This window comes from Thunnus albacares, chromosome 19 (assembly GCF_914725855.1).
Source record: "Thunnus albacares chromosome 19, fThuAlb1.1, whole genome shotgun sequence".
NCBI classification, from domain to species: domain Eukaryota; kingdom Metazoa; phylum Chordata; class Actinopteri; order Scombriformes; family Scombridae; genus Thunnus; species Thunnus albacares.
Genome location: NC_058124.1, coordinates 20,806,109 through 20,822,190, shown reverse-complemented (window position 1 = coordinate 20,822,190; position 16,082 = coordinate 20,806,109). Strand labels below are relative to the sequence as shown.

Here is a 16,082-nt window from a genome sequence, read left to right as displayed (position 1 = left end):
AACCACCCGTAAAGCAGCAGGTTTACTATGAATGAGTTTGAGCACCTGCCTGTTGAAGGCGTGGGCGTTGGCCGAGAGCAGAGAGGCAGGAAGTGGAGAAGGCAGCAGGGCTCGTGGGGGATAGGGGGAGGGTGGGGGGTGGGGGTTGAGGGTAGGGGGGGGGGGTTTGGGAGGGTGTTGTCCAGGCATTGCATGCAATAAGTTTCACTCCTCGTTTTAAAAGGGGGCAGATCACGTGCACTAGTCTCACCAAGCCAACTGGGCTGTGATTGAAATATTCATCTGGCATCTCTAACGGGGGTGGGAACGATTTGATGTTTTTAAATCTTATATTTGATCATGAAACTCCAGTCAGATAAATGATCACCCCCCCACCCCCCCTTTGTTTGTAACATGACATTGCAAAGCAATATTAACCCAGTTCCAGTTTTCAAATGTGGAAAAACAAAGCTATAATTCTACTCATTGTGGTTGTTGGTCTACTCTCGCTATCGTGTCTCTGTACTTTTTATTTTTTTAAGTTTTTTTTTTTTTTTTTTTGTTTATTTCATTTGCTCGTATCAATCAGTGGGAATGTGCATTTGGTGGAATAGTTATGTAGGCTTTAGATAATTTTCTTTTTAAGTAACAAAATGTAGACTTTGCTCGCCTGCATGCCGGAGTATTGTCCTTTTTTAAAAAAAAAAAGAAAAAAACATTTTGGAATCATATTTATTATGAGAAAGAAAAAAATATAAATGCTTTTTTGGGTAAATGTTTATCAATTTAGTGGGACTGTTTTTAGGCTAGCAATATTTGTCCAGTCTCTCTAAGGTGTATTTTAAAGATTCCTACACAAATGTCAGTAATTTGGGAGGTACAAGCTGTCTTCTGAGGCGAGGGGGGTCTGCTCTTTGCGTCGTGTTCAAATTCAAACGAGGTACTTTCTTCAAACGTGGACCCGTTAAAGAACCGAACCCCTCTCCTCTTTTGCGAGGTTACTCTAGCGAGCATCCATTTTTGTCTCCTCGTTCCTGATTTGTACCTGTGGCCACACCTCTTGATGGGGAGGGAGGGAGGGATTGGGTGGAGGGTGGGGGAGGGGAGGGGGAAGGGGGGGGCTCTCCTGTCTCCATGACAACTCTGCTGGCCCCTCACAAATGCACTTCCTCTTTGTGAAGGGGTCCCCATGGCATCTACGGAGCAGGATTACCTCTTTTTAACCTTTTTAAAAAAAGATCCATAATTCTTTCTGTGCCCCGATAGAAAGAGAGCATGAATTATTTTTAAATTCCTCTCACTTTGATATATTGTTATATCTTAACGGATTTGTAATTTGACATTGTGTATTGTGTATTTTTATTTTATTTTCCCTCTTTTTGGTTCCTTTTTTTGGGGGTTGTTCTAGCTCTGCTCTGTTTCTTTTTTTTTTTTTTGTTTGTTTTTTTTTGTTTTTTTTGTCTGCTAGTGGTCTCTGAAGCTGTGTGTGATTGTCTAATAGCAATAGATTCATAGAATTGGACGTTCCGACTCTGTGAATGAACGGAACCCTTTCTGACCGTCGTAAAAGGGGCGGGGCATGTTCCGACTCCGCCCCGACCCCCCCGCAGAGGGCCATTCTCTCGCTGTTATTGCTATTATGTGACATGTTCAAATAAATTTTTTTTTTTTTTTAGCCTGCAGGGAATTCTTGTGTTAATGTGCAAAGTAATAAATTGGTATTTTATGCCTATAATATAGATTGTGTGTTCTCGTCATTGATTGCATGTTAATACTATTGGAAAGGGGCTTTTATGTCCAGTATACTGCATAGAGTTTGTTGGACAATCAACACCAAGACATCTATATACATGTATTTTGTCACTAGATGGCATTCTTTGCCAAGGTAAATGGATCACACTAAAGCATGTATGATGTGGCCATTTCCTCACCTAGATGGTCATCTAAGAACAGCTGAATGAGGAAATAAGGTATCAAAGTACATTAACGGTGTTTTTTTTTGTTTTGCTCAATTTTATCACCTAAGGTTAAATATAAGATATTTAAAAAATTTGGTTTACTGTGTGTAGCAGTGTTAATGCTTGATTTGTTAAGATTCATTTTACCTTTTTTTTTACACTGCTTCAATCTTAAAGGCCTGGTGATCTCAGGCTATGTAACAATATACAGGCCAGTTAAGAGAATGTGATATAGCTCAGGGTCTGGTCTAACCTTGTGAAGTCCCAAAACAACTACTTAAAACATTAACTGTACACTCAGTCCACTTTTCTGAGAGTAAATTGTATGTACAATACAGTCACTTTCTCGCAAACATCAACAGATTCTGGTCCCTGCAGTGTTAATTACAACAGAAGTTATTTTGTCCTCTTGTCTAAACCATAAAAAACCTGAAAACTATTATATTGCCTGATACCTTACAGGGCAACTTTGATGCATGATATTTTGGAGGTGCTAAACGCTAAAAAAAACTAGCAAAAATATACGAATGTATGAAAAACAGCTAAATTAAAATGGCACTTGCAAGCATTTGCTAAGAAGTTTTCAGCTCTGGGGTATTTACAAACATAGTTAAATGATAAGTACTGTATTGTCATTAATGTTGAGATAATTTGAACATAACTTACTTCAACAAAGCATAAAATAAAGCAGAATTATATAAATTCATTAATCAACTGAGGATCTATATCCCACATTTATCCATAACTATGTGTGACTAAACATTCAATATTTTAATTACATTTCCCATTCAAGTCTTGATGAATGTATTAGTTGCTAAACATTTACAGCATAATTCATTATTGACTTTTCCCAGTAATTTAGGACACGTTGCTGCGGTTGTTGTGATGCCTGGTACGACTTCTCTGAGACAATCAGCAACGTTGAACTGGGCCTCCAAATTCACTATTTTTGTGTTTCCAAAAAGGATCAAAATTTCATCATCCTACGTGAGACTGAGCTCCAATAATACCAAGTATTGTTAAAATCTAAAATATTTGTTTTTTTACTGTGTATTTAAGGCCACATGAGTGTCGTGTAATTTCTCTACAATCCTTTATTGCACTTGTGCTCATGTAGGTAAACACACACACATCTGTCTGTTTATTCGTTCACACTGGATAGCCATCATTGGTATGTGTCACCTTCCTCTGCCTCCCCTTTGTGTATCATCCTCTCTCCTCTCCCGTTTCCTGTGTCCTGGCTTGTTGTCATGACCACCGTTACCAAGGAGAGCGGGGGGGGGGGAACTACAGAAGAAAGGAAACCTGAACCATAGATCTCAGTGCCATGATATTTAATTCATCGGCACAATGTTGCATCAGGGTTCGATGTGTAATGCAGGTTGAAGAAGAGCAGTCTTGGGCAACTTCTGAATATGAAGACGAAGAGCTGCTGTCAGATCCGTCTGTTACATACAGGGTCTGATTTTTTTTTTTTTTTTTCCTCTAGCTGTTTATTTAGCAACATATTGGCCAAAAATATGAGAAACGTCACATGACAGAGGCCCATTCTTTTCACCTTATTCATGTTTCAGCCACAATTTAAATAAATTTAACTGGAAACAAAGATTAAACCAAAAAGCGAGGTTGGGTAAACCATCAGAATTCAGGCTTTTGTCATTTTTTTTCATTGTCCAAAGGAAACTGCTTGTCATACTACAATAGACACTGACTCTTTACCTGTGACCTGTATATTTTCTCCTGTGGCTTTTCAGCATTTTAGCCAAAGTCATTGTTAGAGAAAAAAAAAAAAAAACCTATGTCCCCTTTTGTAAAGCTGTTTCTCCCTTTCATCACCCAGTCTGACAAAAAAGGCAACCGAAAGCTCATTTTTTTGTGAAAGCTCCTTTAAAATGCACACGAGTTTGTGCGGTATGGGCCAAAACAGAGAGTGTAAATCCCCATTGTAGAGGCCCCCCACATGTCGTCTTTGTGTTAACTGATCCACCTACAGACACCACTCCATCCCCGTCCATCCATTCCTCCCTCTTTTTATTGTCTCACCCTCTTTTGCCCTCCCTCCCTCCCTCCTGCATCGTTTTTTTTTTTTTTTTTTTTTCCTTCCTGGGGTTCAGTGTTGCTCTCATGGGCTTGACTGTCAACAGCAGTGCTGAAGATGGGACGGAGTGACCTGATGCTCTGCTTACCCAGAAGTCTGATTACGTGGTCCTGATTGTTATTTATACCCCTTGTTGGAACCGGATTGACCCATTTGGGCTGCGTTGCTACCAGAGGAAGCTGTTGGGGGGGGGGGGAGGGTGAAAGCCTGGCAGCGGCTGAAGTGGCCTCGTTTGAGGCTTGGACCCCCGTGCGCTTATTGTCAACAAGGAGACACTTCAGCTAGCAACAGCAGCAGTGTCTGATGACGAGTTCTGCTGGCTGTTTTTTCTCTGGAAACCTTTGCTTTTTTTGAACTACAGACACAGATTGGAAAGCCGTTCTATTGAGTCTAGCACACCAGAGGAAGTTTGATGTGGATTTTTGAAAAAACCTTTTCAAACAAGGGATTGGAATAACATGTTTTGATTGACTCTTAAAACAGCTGACTGTTCATCTCTAGTGGATGCTTGTTTTATTTATTCTGTGAGGACTAAACGTCAGATTTTGACAAAGTAGTACAAAGCTACGCCTCTTTTTTATACGGTGTATTCAAGCATCACTATTTTCAACCGTGCTGTGACAAGATACACTCATAGCAGTGTCGGTGGCCTTGGATCCAAGTATCAGGTGATATCAGTCTGCTCCATCTAGGTAAGGCTACACCAAACCAGGAGAGTGGCACTGAAATACACAGCAACTCAACAATCAACCTCCTGGGGCTGAACCAGAGCTGAAGGCAAAAAAACAAAAAACAAAAAAGAAGCCTGGCTGAGATCCATTTCATCCACGAGGCCTGGACTGTGCTGGCTCTGAAGCTTGATCGATCCCGTATCCGCGGGCCGCCACAGGTGGATGCACAGCTATCGGCTACTCAATAATGCATTGACTCAAAACTAAGGAATGAATAGGAGGAGAAAGTGTGTGGACCTCTGATGCTGATGCTTTCAAAAAGGTGGATGACTATCACCAAGTGAGCAGATGTTGAAAAGGAAAAGAAAAAGAGAAGAAAATGACTGCTGACAAAGTGACATTTTGGCAAAGACAGTAGGAAGCTTGGCCAAGCCAGAGAGGAGAGGTACAAGTAAACCAAAAGAGTACTTGGAAGACCAAAAAAAAAAGAAAAAAGAAAATAACAGGCAACAGCAGCAAACAAAAAGGTAGAACAAAAGAAAGGAACACTCGGAAGAAGCTGTTGTCATCATGGTGAACACTGGCATGCAGCTGATCAGCTTCACCTGCGCGGTGACTGGCTGGATCATGGCGATCGCAGTCACAGCCTTGCCTCAGTGGAAGGTCTCGGCCTTCATTGGCAGCAACATCCTGACCTCGGAGATCAAATGGGAAGGCATCTGGATGAACTGCATCTACCAGACCACCGGTCACATGCAGTGTAAGACATACGACTCCATGCTGGCCTTGTCTCCGGACATCCAGGCGGCCAGAGCCCTCATGTGTTTGGCCATCTTCATGGGCTGGCTGTCCTGCACCGTGTCCTGCTGCGGCATGAAGTGCACCACCTGCGCTGGGGATGACCGTCGGGCCAAGGCGGGTATCGCTCTCTCCGGTGGGGTTCTCTTCATTCTGACGGGCCTGTGCGTGCTGATTCCCGTTTCCTGGACAGCCAACACTGTCATCCAGGATTTCTACAACCCCAATGTGCCCCTGATGCACAAGCGTGAGCTGGGTCAGGCTATCTATCTGGGCTGGGCAGCTGCGGTTATCCTCATGATCAGCGGTGCTGTGCTGAGCAGCACCTGCCCCCTCATGGAGAGGGACGGTAGGTACCGCAGGGGCTACATAGGCCGGAGCTTTGCTAATTCACCTGCTTCAGCACCAGATCCCCCAAAACCTATCACATCTAACAGTATACCACTGAAGGAGTATGTGTAGGAAGAGAGAACGATGCATGCGAGCAGCAACACCACGATGAGAACCGAAGGAAGGCCATCAGTGACAAGACTGAGGAGTCAGTCAGGAGACAGTTGATGCTGTTCTAAATTTACTCTGTCCCAACACTTAAGTCTGTGAATTTTCAGTTATGAATCATAAATTGGAGTCTATATATTTATTTATTATATTCAATCTAGGTTTTGCTTATTTTGTTTATCTCTTTGTAACGTTTGTCTTCAGTTCTTTATAACATTCAGATTTGTTTGAAACTTGACTTTTTCTCCACTGTGATTTCTAGTAGTGCCTGAAGAAAGCCCGTCGCCTTTATTGTCAACAAAAAGACTTAACGAAAAAGTATGACTGTTACAAACGGCTTTAATGATGGCTTGTGTGGTAAAGATTGTGGTGATTATTCTCTGACAATGTTATTACCTCTCGATTTGTCACATAAAGCTTTGACTTGAGTTTGCATAAATCAAAATTGTGAAATAAAACAAGTTTGTTAAAACGTGCTTCACCAATAATGTTTTTATATTTATCCTTGTGTGTGCTGGTTTCTTCTGAAAAACACATTCGGTTTGAGCCATTTTGACTATCACAGACAATAGTGACTGTCCCTGTAAGAGCATTCAAGTATGAAATGATGCCACAATGTCCTTCTCTGCAGATAGAGGCATCGCCTGATATGTAGCAAGTCTCTTCTTCATTCTGAATAATCAGCTGCAGATCTAATATTTTACCTGACCTGAAAAAAAAAATCAGTCCTCATACTAATATCCACAGCAAATGCATCCATCTGAGGTTATTATAATAATCCCGCTCCTCTCTTCGAGCCTCTTCATAGAGATGCTTTCAGATTCACAAGCGAGAGAGAGTTCCACTCTGTTCACTGGGACTCCATGAAGAAGGACACTTTGCAAAGTGTATCTGAAATTGAACAGAGAAGTAATTAGTTCACCTTTATATCTCTAGCTTCATAAATTATACATGCACACGTCCTACTACCACTGACAGCTAATGAAAATGACATGGTCTTTTAAACAGCAACACGACAATATAATAGTCATTTACCTGTGATGTGGTCCTGTGCACTGGAAGACTCCAAAGATTTCCATCTCTTGGGAGCAGATTCCAGAAGGGAGAGATTGTCTGCTCGGAGCGTCTGCAGGAGAGTCTTCCTTCTCAGGAATCTGAACACATTAGTTAAGGGAAAAAAAAGCCACACCAATGCAAATCCAAGCCAATCCAAATCTGAACAGTAAGGATACTGCTGTCGATAGTAACGCTCAGCATCCTGCAGCCACTCCAGCATGTCAGCGGCTGACGGGGCGGTGGCCGAGCGCTCGGTTACAGTGAGCAGGTCCAGACTGTCTGTGTTCTGTTCATATAGCTGGAAGGCTGCAGACACCTGGTTACTGACGGCGTCTCTGACAGACTGGAGAGCAGACCTGAGGGAAAGAAGAAGAGATGATAAACAGATTGATAGTTTTGAGATGTTACATCTATATGAATCTATAAAATGTAGGGCTTATAACTGTGCATCAAGTGTGCTAATGTTCAAGTGTTGCAATTAGCATGTGGTAATTTGATTAATTGCAAATTTGCTGGGAAATATGCACCATTACAGTACAATTTAAACTTAAATGATAAGAACTTTAAGGCAGCTCCTGATGTCCTGTAATGTCAGGATGCCCTCAAAGTATGTCAAAATCTAGTTGATTATTTTTCTTACATAGTGTATTTTCCTATATAAATTTGTGTTTAGTCAAATTACGACAAAAAAAGCAGATAGTATTCCAGCACTGGTAATTTCTGGCATGCTGCGAAAAATGTGAATACAACAATATTCAGTGGCATACCATCAGCCACTTCTCAGCTTCATATGAGGGAGGGTCAAGAGGAGCCCGCAGCTCATTTCAGCTCAGGGCCCCATAGCAAGTTGAGCTGGCCCTGCATTCCTGCTGTCATATGAGTTGTTATTCACTGTCTATGAATTAGAGATTTGATCTGCACATCATCACTACAATAATACCTCTCTTCTTGTTTGCAGTCAAGACATATATTACAGACATAATATGTGACTTCTATTTTGTGGTTTCCACCCAGTTACTTACATCTTTTCATTGAGTTTCCCCAGCACTGTATCCGTGGCTTGTAGAAGTTTGAAACGCAGCCGTTCCTCCAGGTCTGGGAAGTCTTTGAGCGGTGTGCTGGAGATCTGAACGTTGGACAGCGCTCTCCACTGCTCTGCCAAGTTCCCCAGAGACCCCATGAGGGGGCTGCACTCGGACAACACAGTCTTCCATACTTTGTGGTTGTTTTCCAGACTCTGGAAGCTTTTCCTCAGCGCTTGTTGAAGTGATAGTAGTGCAGGTTTAGACATTTCAAGTGGCGTTTTATACATTAGTTGACCCTAAAACGAGAGCTGCGTGAGTCCAATAAATGAATCCTTGTATCTAGATGTTTTAAATTCCAGTTTAGAACAACGGAGATGTCTGTAACCTTTAAAAGTGTAGTTATCTCATAGCTGCTAAGAAACATCACATTTCCACCATGTTGCCTGGACACCATTTTCGTTCTCCGGATGTAAACACTGACGTATAGCGCTACGATTGGTCGAAAACAATTCCGTCATGACGCAAAGCAACCGTGTGATCTAATTGGCTGACTTTGGATATTTGCCCCACCCCGCGCGGAGATTTGAAAACCGCTTTGTGAAAGAAGAAGACGAGTCGAGAGGCAGAGGAAGAAAAACATTATCAGGTAATAAATTGCACATAAAGTATGTGTTACAAGTATAGAAATAATTATTTGGTTGTTTTACGAAACGCCTGTGCGTGTTAGTGAAACTGGCCACGACGACAGTCAGCCAAATTGCGGGATAAATTCGTGATCTTGCTAAACGGACGTTAGCATTAACGTTAGCTCGATTACTAGTCAGCCGCATGTCCGCAGTTTCTATTTAAAAGGCAGGAGGCAGTTAAGTTAGTTATATCCTAAAGCTACATAATAGTTAACGTTCCGAAGTTATTTTGTGCTGTCAACTATGAGTAAATTCATCTCTGTTTTTGCTGCTTATCCATGCAGTCATGGCTCCCAGGAAGAGAACCACCAAACAACGGAAAAACAATCCCAAGACGGCCAAGCTGGAGGCTTTTCTGGAGGATTTCGACATCGAAGGTGAATATATTTTACTAATGGATAAAGGACGGGTTCACATTTTCTCAAGTCTGTCTTAAAACAACAGTCAGGTGCCCAAATGAACACTGAAATAGGTTTTTCTTGAACATAATCATTCCTCCTGTTGACTCGCCATTAGATCTCTTCATAATGCACTTATGAGATACTACAGTTCCCACAGTACACATTGTACCTTGTACAGCTTTCTTGTATTGAATGTTGTATTTGTAAGGTAACGTTAAGAATGTTATATAGTTATAATATACATGTATATACAGAATATGACCAATACTGGATGTTTGAGGTCTATACCAGCAGTTATATTTGAGATTTAAAACCTCTGATAATGATATACCAACTAATACTCATTCTTTTTAATGAACACAAAACATAAACACTTCTCACACAAATTCCTTACATTTGGTTACTTTGTCTAACTTTAAATTAATTTAATTTGCACATTTGAGAGTTGACAAATTAATTTGTCAGTGTTTAAACAGTGGACAAACTATATTATAGCAACTCATTTTCAAAAATTCCCTCATACATATACTTGCTCATTTCTGTACTGCAGTGTATTTCTGTTTTCATCCAACATATTCGTACCACTATGATGAGCTGCAACAATTAGTCATTTAATTGATTAGTTGTCAACTATTAAATTGATTGCCAACCAATTTGATAATTGATTAATCATTTAAAGTGTTTTTCCTTTTCTTTCTTTTTTTTTTTTTAAGAAAAAATGTCCAAAGTCTCTGATTCCAGCTTCTCAAATTTGACATTTTTATGGCTTCTTACTTAGTCTTCTATGACAGTAAACTGAATATGTTTGGGTTGTGGACTGTTGGTCAAGACAATTTGACATTTGATGATGCAAACTTGGGCTTTGGGAAACAGTGATCTACATGTTTTACCATTTTCTGACATTTAACAGACCAAACAATTAATTTGATGAATTGATAAAACAATCGACAGATTGATCGATAATGAAAATAATCGTTAGTTGCAGCACTGGCTGATATCTACTGATAGTCCCAGCATGGGCAAATTATCGGTCAGGCTTTTATGTATCACAATACTGGATGAATGTTGCTGATGCATTAAGATGCAATGAGCATTTTAATGTTGTTTGTCAATGAGTAGCCAGTTATAACTTACTTTATATACTTCTGGGTAATTTAATCTATTGTACTGCATCATCAACGCTTGTTATTTTTTCACAGTAAAGACTAGAGTCGAACAACTGAAAGAGAAGATGAACCAGCTGCTGAAAGATGTGGACAACAGCTACAACATGGCACTGATTAAGCTCCCCAAGGCAGTCAGGCAAATGAACTGGTTGGAATATTGCAGTAAGTTGCCACAAACCCTTTCACACTAGTCTTAGGCTCTGTTCACACCTGGCTTTAAAATGCATCTGGGGTGATCCGATCACAAATGGACAGCTCTGAGTACAAGTGTGAATGCACCAAAGACACATTGAGGATGCATTGAGATCCGATTGCTCAGACCACATTCGGAGATGGTCTGGGCTGCATATGGCCTTTTTTTTTTTTTTTAGCAGCGTGTATGCAAATGTGACCTGGGCCACATTGAAGGACCGCCTACTCAACCAACATCCTCTGCGTAAGCGGAAGTATATACTCGTTTGCATACCAACAGTGTCATATTAAAATGCAAAACAACAAGAAGAAGCCACAACAACAGGCAAAATGGATTCTCATGGATGGAGTACGCTTGAAACATGCTGTCTGATTTCCATTTGGGCTGAACAGTTTTGATTTTGCCTGCGCACCAAGGTCTTTGCAAACATTTTCATCTTTTCAATTTCAGGCAGGGGAGGTGCATTGCTGCCTCCCGCCGGTTAAAAACAGCAGCGCATTTGGTCTTTGCAAATGGAAATTATGTACGTGATTATTTGCATATAGAGTGGGGAAGTGAGATCCGATCACAAGATGTCACTCGAGATGCATTCTAATACCAGTTGTGAACTGACGTACTTAGAGCTGTCCCCGTATGATTGGATCACACAAGGCGCATGTGAACAAGGCCTTATTAAACTGGCCTGATTCTATGAACATTGTTTGAACATGTCTTGCAATTGTGCCACAGAAGCTTCATCAGGATTATATGTCTGTATCATTTTATAAATACATAATTGGTCTCCATAAAAATATAACTGCTGCTGTTGTAACATGTTAAATACACTTAACTCTTTTATACTTGCATTATTTTTGTTCATCAGTGGTGGAATGTGGTAAAATACACACTACACATATAAATGACAAAAAATTAGCTAGACTTGCCCCTTTATCTGTTCTAAAATTATCATCTGCACTACAGAGCTGTAAATTCGTAAAATGAGAAACAGTTATAGACCAATATAGCTATCTCTCAACATCATATGAAAAGCATTGATCCTCCTCTCTCCCTGCAGAGTCTGAGAAACCAAAGTCACCCCAGGTGGATCATACAAAGGTGAGTTGATTATCTGTCTCCTATCGTGTATCATGAGTCACACTGTATCACAAGGTTTCAGATTCCCTTTGGCTTGTGCACGCATAGCCCGTGCTGTGTTTAAACATGAAGTCACTTTTTGACCCCTACCCGCACCACATCAGTCACTCATGTCTATCTGTCGACAGAGAGAAGAGGAAGCGGCGATAGTCGAGAGCGTCGTGGCCGAGGATCACGCCGTCCTTCTAAAATCAGTCAAGAAAAGTATGTTAATAGTCGTTTTTGTGTTTCTTTTCAAAGTTTTCTGAAATGAAACTCACAATTTTTAATACGATATTGAAACAGCAGATGCTTTTTGAGTGCAAAGAAGGGATTTAATCAATTTATCTCGTCTCCAACCAACAGCGACAAAGAAAAAGGCCGGAGGCAAATCCAGTTCAGAGGATGAAAACACTCCAAGCGCAGTGAGGAAGGTAGTGTCTGATTTTTTGGATTCAAGCACACAAACGAGAAGCATAATGTAACATCACTGATCATAAATATGTGGGTTGGATGGTATGGATTGTCGTTAGTGTTCAACCCTGTTGTTCTGTTTTAACCGCTTGTTCTTAATTCAGGGGAAAGCGACAAGGAAGCCTCCAACTACCTCAAAAAGAGCTAAAGCACTGTCCGTCAGCAAGCAAAACACCTCCATCAGAAAGTAAGACATTCACGCTTCTTTATTTCTCTCTGTATTTTTTTACTTCAATTTGCATGTCTGTAATAGCCGATACCCTAATTAATACGATAAGCTAAATTTTCAATGTCTGGATTCAGATCGACCAGGAAGCCCATGATCACTCCTGCCAGGAACCTGCTGGATTCTTCTCTGCTGATGGGCTCCACTCCCCTCGTCACCCCACGCTTTGACCCAAGGTAAACATTATAGCTGCAGCCATGCTAAGCTAGTTTTTATCTTAAAGCACAATATGCATCTTGTTTCTGCAATTCAAAAATTGATGCATCATAAATTAGATTTCACTATAGTGAAAAAATAGTACATTGACAGGCACATAAGAAACCAGATGACTCTGAGGAACTGTGTTATGCAGGAAGTCAGACAATGCACATAATCCCCTGGTCACTAAATCTGCATATACATGTAACACGCCAGCAATCTGATTTCTCCCCTACATGAGATTTATCGAGGCTAGTTTGTGTAAATTGCAATTTTAGTTGGACTTTGAATTAAATTACTTTGAATACAAGGGTGCAATGTTGTCACAACGATACTTCCCTCCGTCTGAAATCTCTGTGATGCACCTGTGCACATGTCAAAAGCCGATTAGAAACCCAGTTATATGTTTACATGGCCAAGAAATCATCTTTCCCCAGGAGAAATCTGCCTGGAGAAATCGCATTTGACTAATGTCCCATTGTGATCTGTAGAAAGCCGACAGTAAGGTAGTAACTGAAGTGCACAGAAATGAACTGATTGATGTTCTGGTAGAGGGCGTTCTAGGTATTGACGGGAAAACGTCTTTGCTGAAAAGAAGTGATGAATTATTGTGCATCTTCTATTGTTACTCTTTGCTTCTGCCTTTATCTCTGTGCTCCTCTTTGCCTTGTTTTTATGTCTTGTTTGGTTTTATTTTCTTTTGTAAAGCACTTTGTAACATTGTTAAGAAAAGTGCTATATAAATAAAAATTATTATTATTGTTGTTGTTATTATTATTATTATTATTATTATTATTATTATGAATAAGGATATGAAAGCAAGATGCCAAACTGTATCTTGTCGTGTGCTCTACATGTTACATGATTTCTGTTTTTGAAATTTCAAAAAGTTTTTGTCAACTGGTCATGTGATCTAGTGCAGATGTGTTTTTGCTTTTTATGGAGTTCATTCTACTGTTAAGTAAAGACTTGTGGCACACTGTACTATGTTTGGTACTTCTGATGGCGCACTGAATGTCTGTGCACCAGTCTGCTTCAAATGCTATAATCAGTGTTGATTAACACTAAAGCAATTTCACCACAAGAAATTCATGTACACTTTTTGCTTTTAGCTGTTATAGTGATTGTAATTCTTGGGAAACTTAGCAGGTGTAGGGACCTGATTTACTTTTATGTGTCATACTGTATCTGGCACTGGAGGCTAAGCTAGCTTGCTAGCTTGGGGAGTTTTTGTTTCACACAGTGCAGAACACGTCACTCACCATTGAAACCATCTTTTCTTCAGGCTTCCTAAAACCCCTGCTGTGAGAATTCCCCGCCACAAAGAAAGGGTCTACAGCATCTCCGTCAACGGCTCTCCCATTGCAGCGGGCAACGAGGACATCGTCATCAACGTCCCCATCGGCAACGGAGAGGTGAGTGCACGGGTGGCAGGGCTCAGACTTCTAGATCCCACAGGAGTAGTCATTTATTTGAGTATTAAACCAGAAAGGTCAGTAAAGGGCAGATTCTTATTTACGGAGCAGACTGGCAAAAAAGGAGAGACCTTTTCATAATGTGACAAAAAATAACAATGATAATTTGCTTGAAAATACAGAAATGATTCACAATGTTTTCTTTTTGCACTCTCTTTTGAGTCTGTATGTTTGGGCTGTGTTTATGATGAGACCTGTGTGTTTTCATGGTGAATTTGCCAACCATGTGTCTCGTGTAATGTGTTGATTCAGAGTATTCAGCTGCTGGCCAGTCAGATGGACTCAGTGGATCTGTCTCTACTGGATGAAACCGCCCTGAAGAGCATTCGGCAATTGCAGGTATAGTATAGTATTTTATGTGTTTTTGGATGCATCTTTATCATACTTGGATAAAAAATATACATGCAACGTAGCTGTTTTGTGTAGCATTAGTCGTTAAAAATCTACATTTGCTTTAATTCTGACTTTTTTTTTTCTCTTCCTGACAGAATCGCCTCACGACGCTGTGTGGAACATCAGAGTGATTTAACAATCTGCTGTTCACTTGTATAATACTTATGAGAAATTTTATCTTTATTTCAAAGCTTTTCTTCTGTGGGATGGTGTGATATTTTTTTTACTGATAGTGTTCGATTTTAAAAGATATACACAGAAAACAGTGTTTTGCCAGTATTTTTGTTTTACTGAGCACGGTTTTCTTTAGACCAACATATTAACTGGAATCCAACCAGTTAATGAAAGCTGTCCAATGTATAAATGGTGGTTAAAACTGTACTGTATTTTACTATTTACCACTTTTACTCATTTATTTTTGTAAGATTGTCTCGTTACAGGCCTTACTTCACCTTTTTATCTTCATCTTCTTCTGTTGTTAGTGTTAGATTTAGTTTGCGGGGGCATTCTGCCCAATGTCTGTCTCATTTGATTGCTTTTCCTTTGTCTCCTTGGTCTTTTGTCCCTGTTGACCACACAGACATGTAAAGTTGCATTGATTAATGCATTTACATACTTCATGTATATAGATCAACCATTATGTCTGCAAAACTGATAAAGGACTTTGACACCAGCTTTGTGAGATGGTTTTATCGGGTTTCAGATGTGTTGGTTGGAGTGCGAGTGAGAAGCTTGATCACAAGAAATCACATTTTTTAAGTATAATGCTCAAATCATACACTTGTATATTCACTGAACAGTTCTTTTTCTGGGTAAATTAATCTGGTGTACTGTTGTATAAATGCCACTAGGTGGCAGCATTTAACTACAAAAAAACTGGTTGTCTTCTGACTGCTTTGCTGTCCCTCTGTCATCACCTCTCCTAGATATTCAAACTGTTGTCCACAACAAATCCTTCAATTCAGACAAAAAATTGAAGAAAAAGTATAGGTTTCACTGTAAATAAAAATAAATCAAGATCTCTCAATTTGTTGTAAGAACCTCCTTGTGCCGCACTACACTTATGAGCTTAAAAAGGATACAGTTGATGGATTAATAAATGTCTGAAAGTATCCTAAAAGTGGAGCTCTAGTGGAAAAGTTTTTCTACTAGAGCTGTCTTTGCTTTTCTGTGTAATTTTCCTCTATAAGCTGTAAACTTTTGCTTATGTAAGAAGTTCTTTTTGTCCTTTCATTACTTTGTTTGCACAGCGGGACATTAGTGAATCACGTGACATTCTGTTGGCAGGAAGTGGCAGCCCGTCCCGCTGCTGGCACAGGAACCTGCACTCTGACCTTCGGGGACATCATAACCCTGCCAATTAGAAGCTTGTTAAGCTTCGTTAAGCCTGATTCAGCTCGTTAGGGTTTCCACCTGGGATGGTGATCTGGGTCATACCAGGTCTCACCTTGGGCCCAGATCTCACTGGATTCTCATGCATCATATGTTACCAAACCACAGCATGGGAACTCTGTGCCCCCAGCTGAATCTAGGCCTGGTCCCTTCCATCTGTATCCATCTTTAAGTGCTTTATCATCTGCTGTCTCTCGCTGTGCAAACTGTGTTGCAGAGGTAAAAACCAAACTCTGCATCCCTGCAAACGACAGATGTTGTGGTCAGCAGTGCGTGCAGTTC

General features: G+C 40.4%; 3 protein-coding genes across 3 annotated transcripts; 2 read left to right on the top strand and 1 right to left on the bottom strand.

The window, feature by feature from the left end:
• The first annotated feature begins 3,037 nt into the window (after window positions 1–3,037).
• On the top strand, window positions 3,038–6,237 carry cldn35 (claudin 35). Its single transcript, XM_044336296.1, has one exon. It carries the CDS (start codon window positions 5,277–5,279, stop codon window positions 5,964–5,966), a length of 690 nt encoding a protein of 229 aa, XP_044192231.1. The 5' UTR covers window positions 3,038–5,276; the 3' UTR covers window positions 5,967–6,237.
• An 86-nt stretch (window positions 6,238–6,323) lies between these two features.
• c19h1orf109 (c19h1orf109 homolog (H. sapiens)) lies at window positions 6,324–8,548 on the bottom strand. The gene is made up of 4 exons (XM_044336297.1): window positions 8,081–8,548; window positions 7,235–7,414; window positions 7,038–7,156; window positions 6,324–6,893 (listed from the first exon to the last, which is right to left on the bottom strand). Exons 1-4 carry the CDS (start codon window positions 8,368–8,370, stop codon window positions 6,853–6,855), a joined length of 630 nt encoding a protein of 209 aa, XP_044192232.1. The 5' UTR covers window positions 8,371–8,548; the 3' UTR covers window positions 6,324–6,852.
• An 85-nt stretch (window positions 8,549–8,633) lies between these two features.
• On the top strand, window positions 8,634–15,081 carry cdca8 (cell division cycle associated 8). The gene is made up of 11 exons (XM_044336294.1): window positions 8,634–8,729; window positions 9,054–9,146; window positions 10,370–10,498; window positions 11,584–11,624; window positions 11,792–11,867; window positions 12,009–12,076; window positions 12,221–12,303; window positions 12,420–12,518; window positions 13,826–13,955; window positions 14,268–14,354; window positions 14,504–15,081. Exons 2-11 carry the CDS (start codon window positions 9,056–9,058, stop codon window positions 14,537–14,539), a joined length of 840 nt encoding a protein of 279 aa, XP_044192229.1. The 5' UTR covers window positions 8,634–8,729; window positions 9,054–9,055; the 3' UTR covers window positions 14,540–15,081.
• Window positions 15,082–16,082: the final 1,001 nt, after the last annotated feature.

Bases quoted from the DNA above. Each gene is read 5' to 3' on its own strand.
- cldn35 (XM_044336296.1), top strand. From the start codon at position 5,277: ATGGTGAACACTGGCATGCAGCTGATCAGCTTCACCTGCGCGGTGACT.
- c19h1orf109 (XM_044336297.1), bottom strand. From the start codon at position 8,370: ATGTATAAAACGCCACTTGAAATGTCTAAACCTGCACTACTATCACTT. The intron at 7,157-7,234 runs GTATCCTTACTG...TAATGTGTTCAG, and splicing joins GAGCGTTACTATCGACAGCA to ATTCCTGAGAAGGAAGACTC. The intron at 6,894-7,037 runs GTAAATGACTAT...GTTCAATTTCAG, and splicing joins TGCACAGGACCACATCACAG to ATACACTTTGCAAAGTGTCC.
- cdca8 (XM_044336294.1), top strand. From the start codon at position 9,056: ATGGCTCCCAGGAAGAGAACCACCAAACAACGGAAAAACAATCCCAAG. The intron at 11,868-12,008 runs GTATGTTAATAG...TCCAACCAACAG, and splicing joins TCTAAAATCAGTCAAGAAAA to CGACAAAGAAAAAGGCCGGA. The intron at 14,355-14,503 runs GTATAGTATAGT...TCTTCCTGACAG, and splicing joins AGAGCATTCGGCAATTGCAG to AATCGCCTCACGACGCTGTG.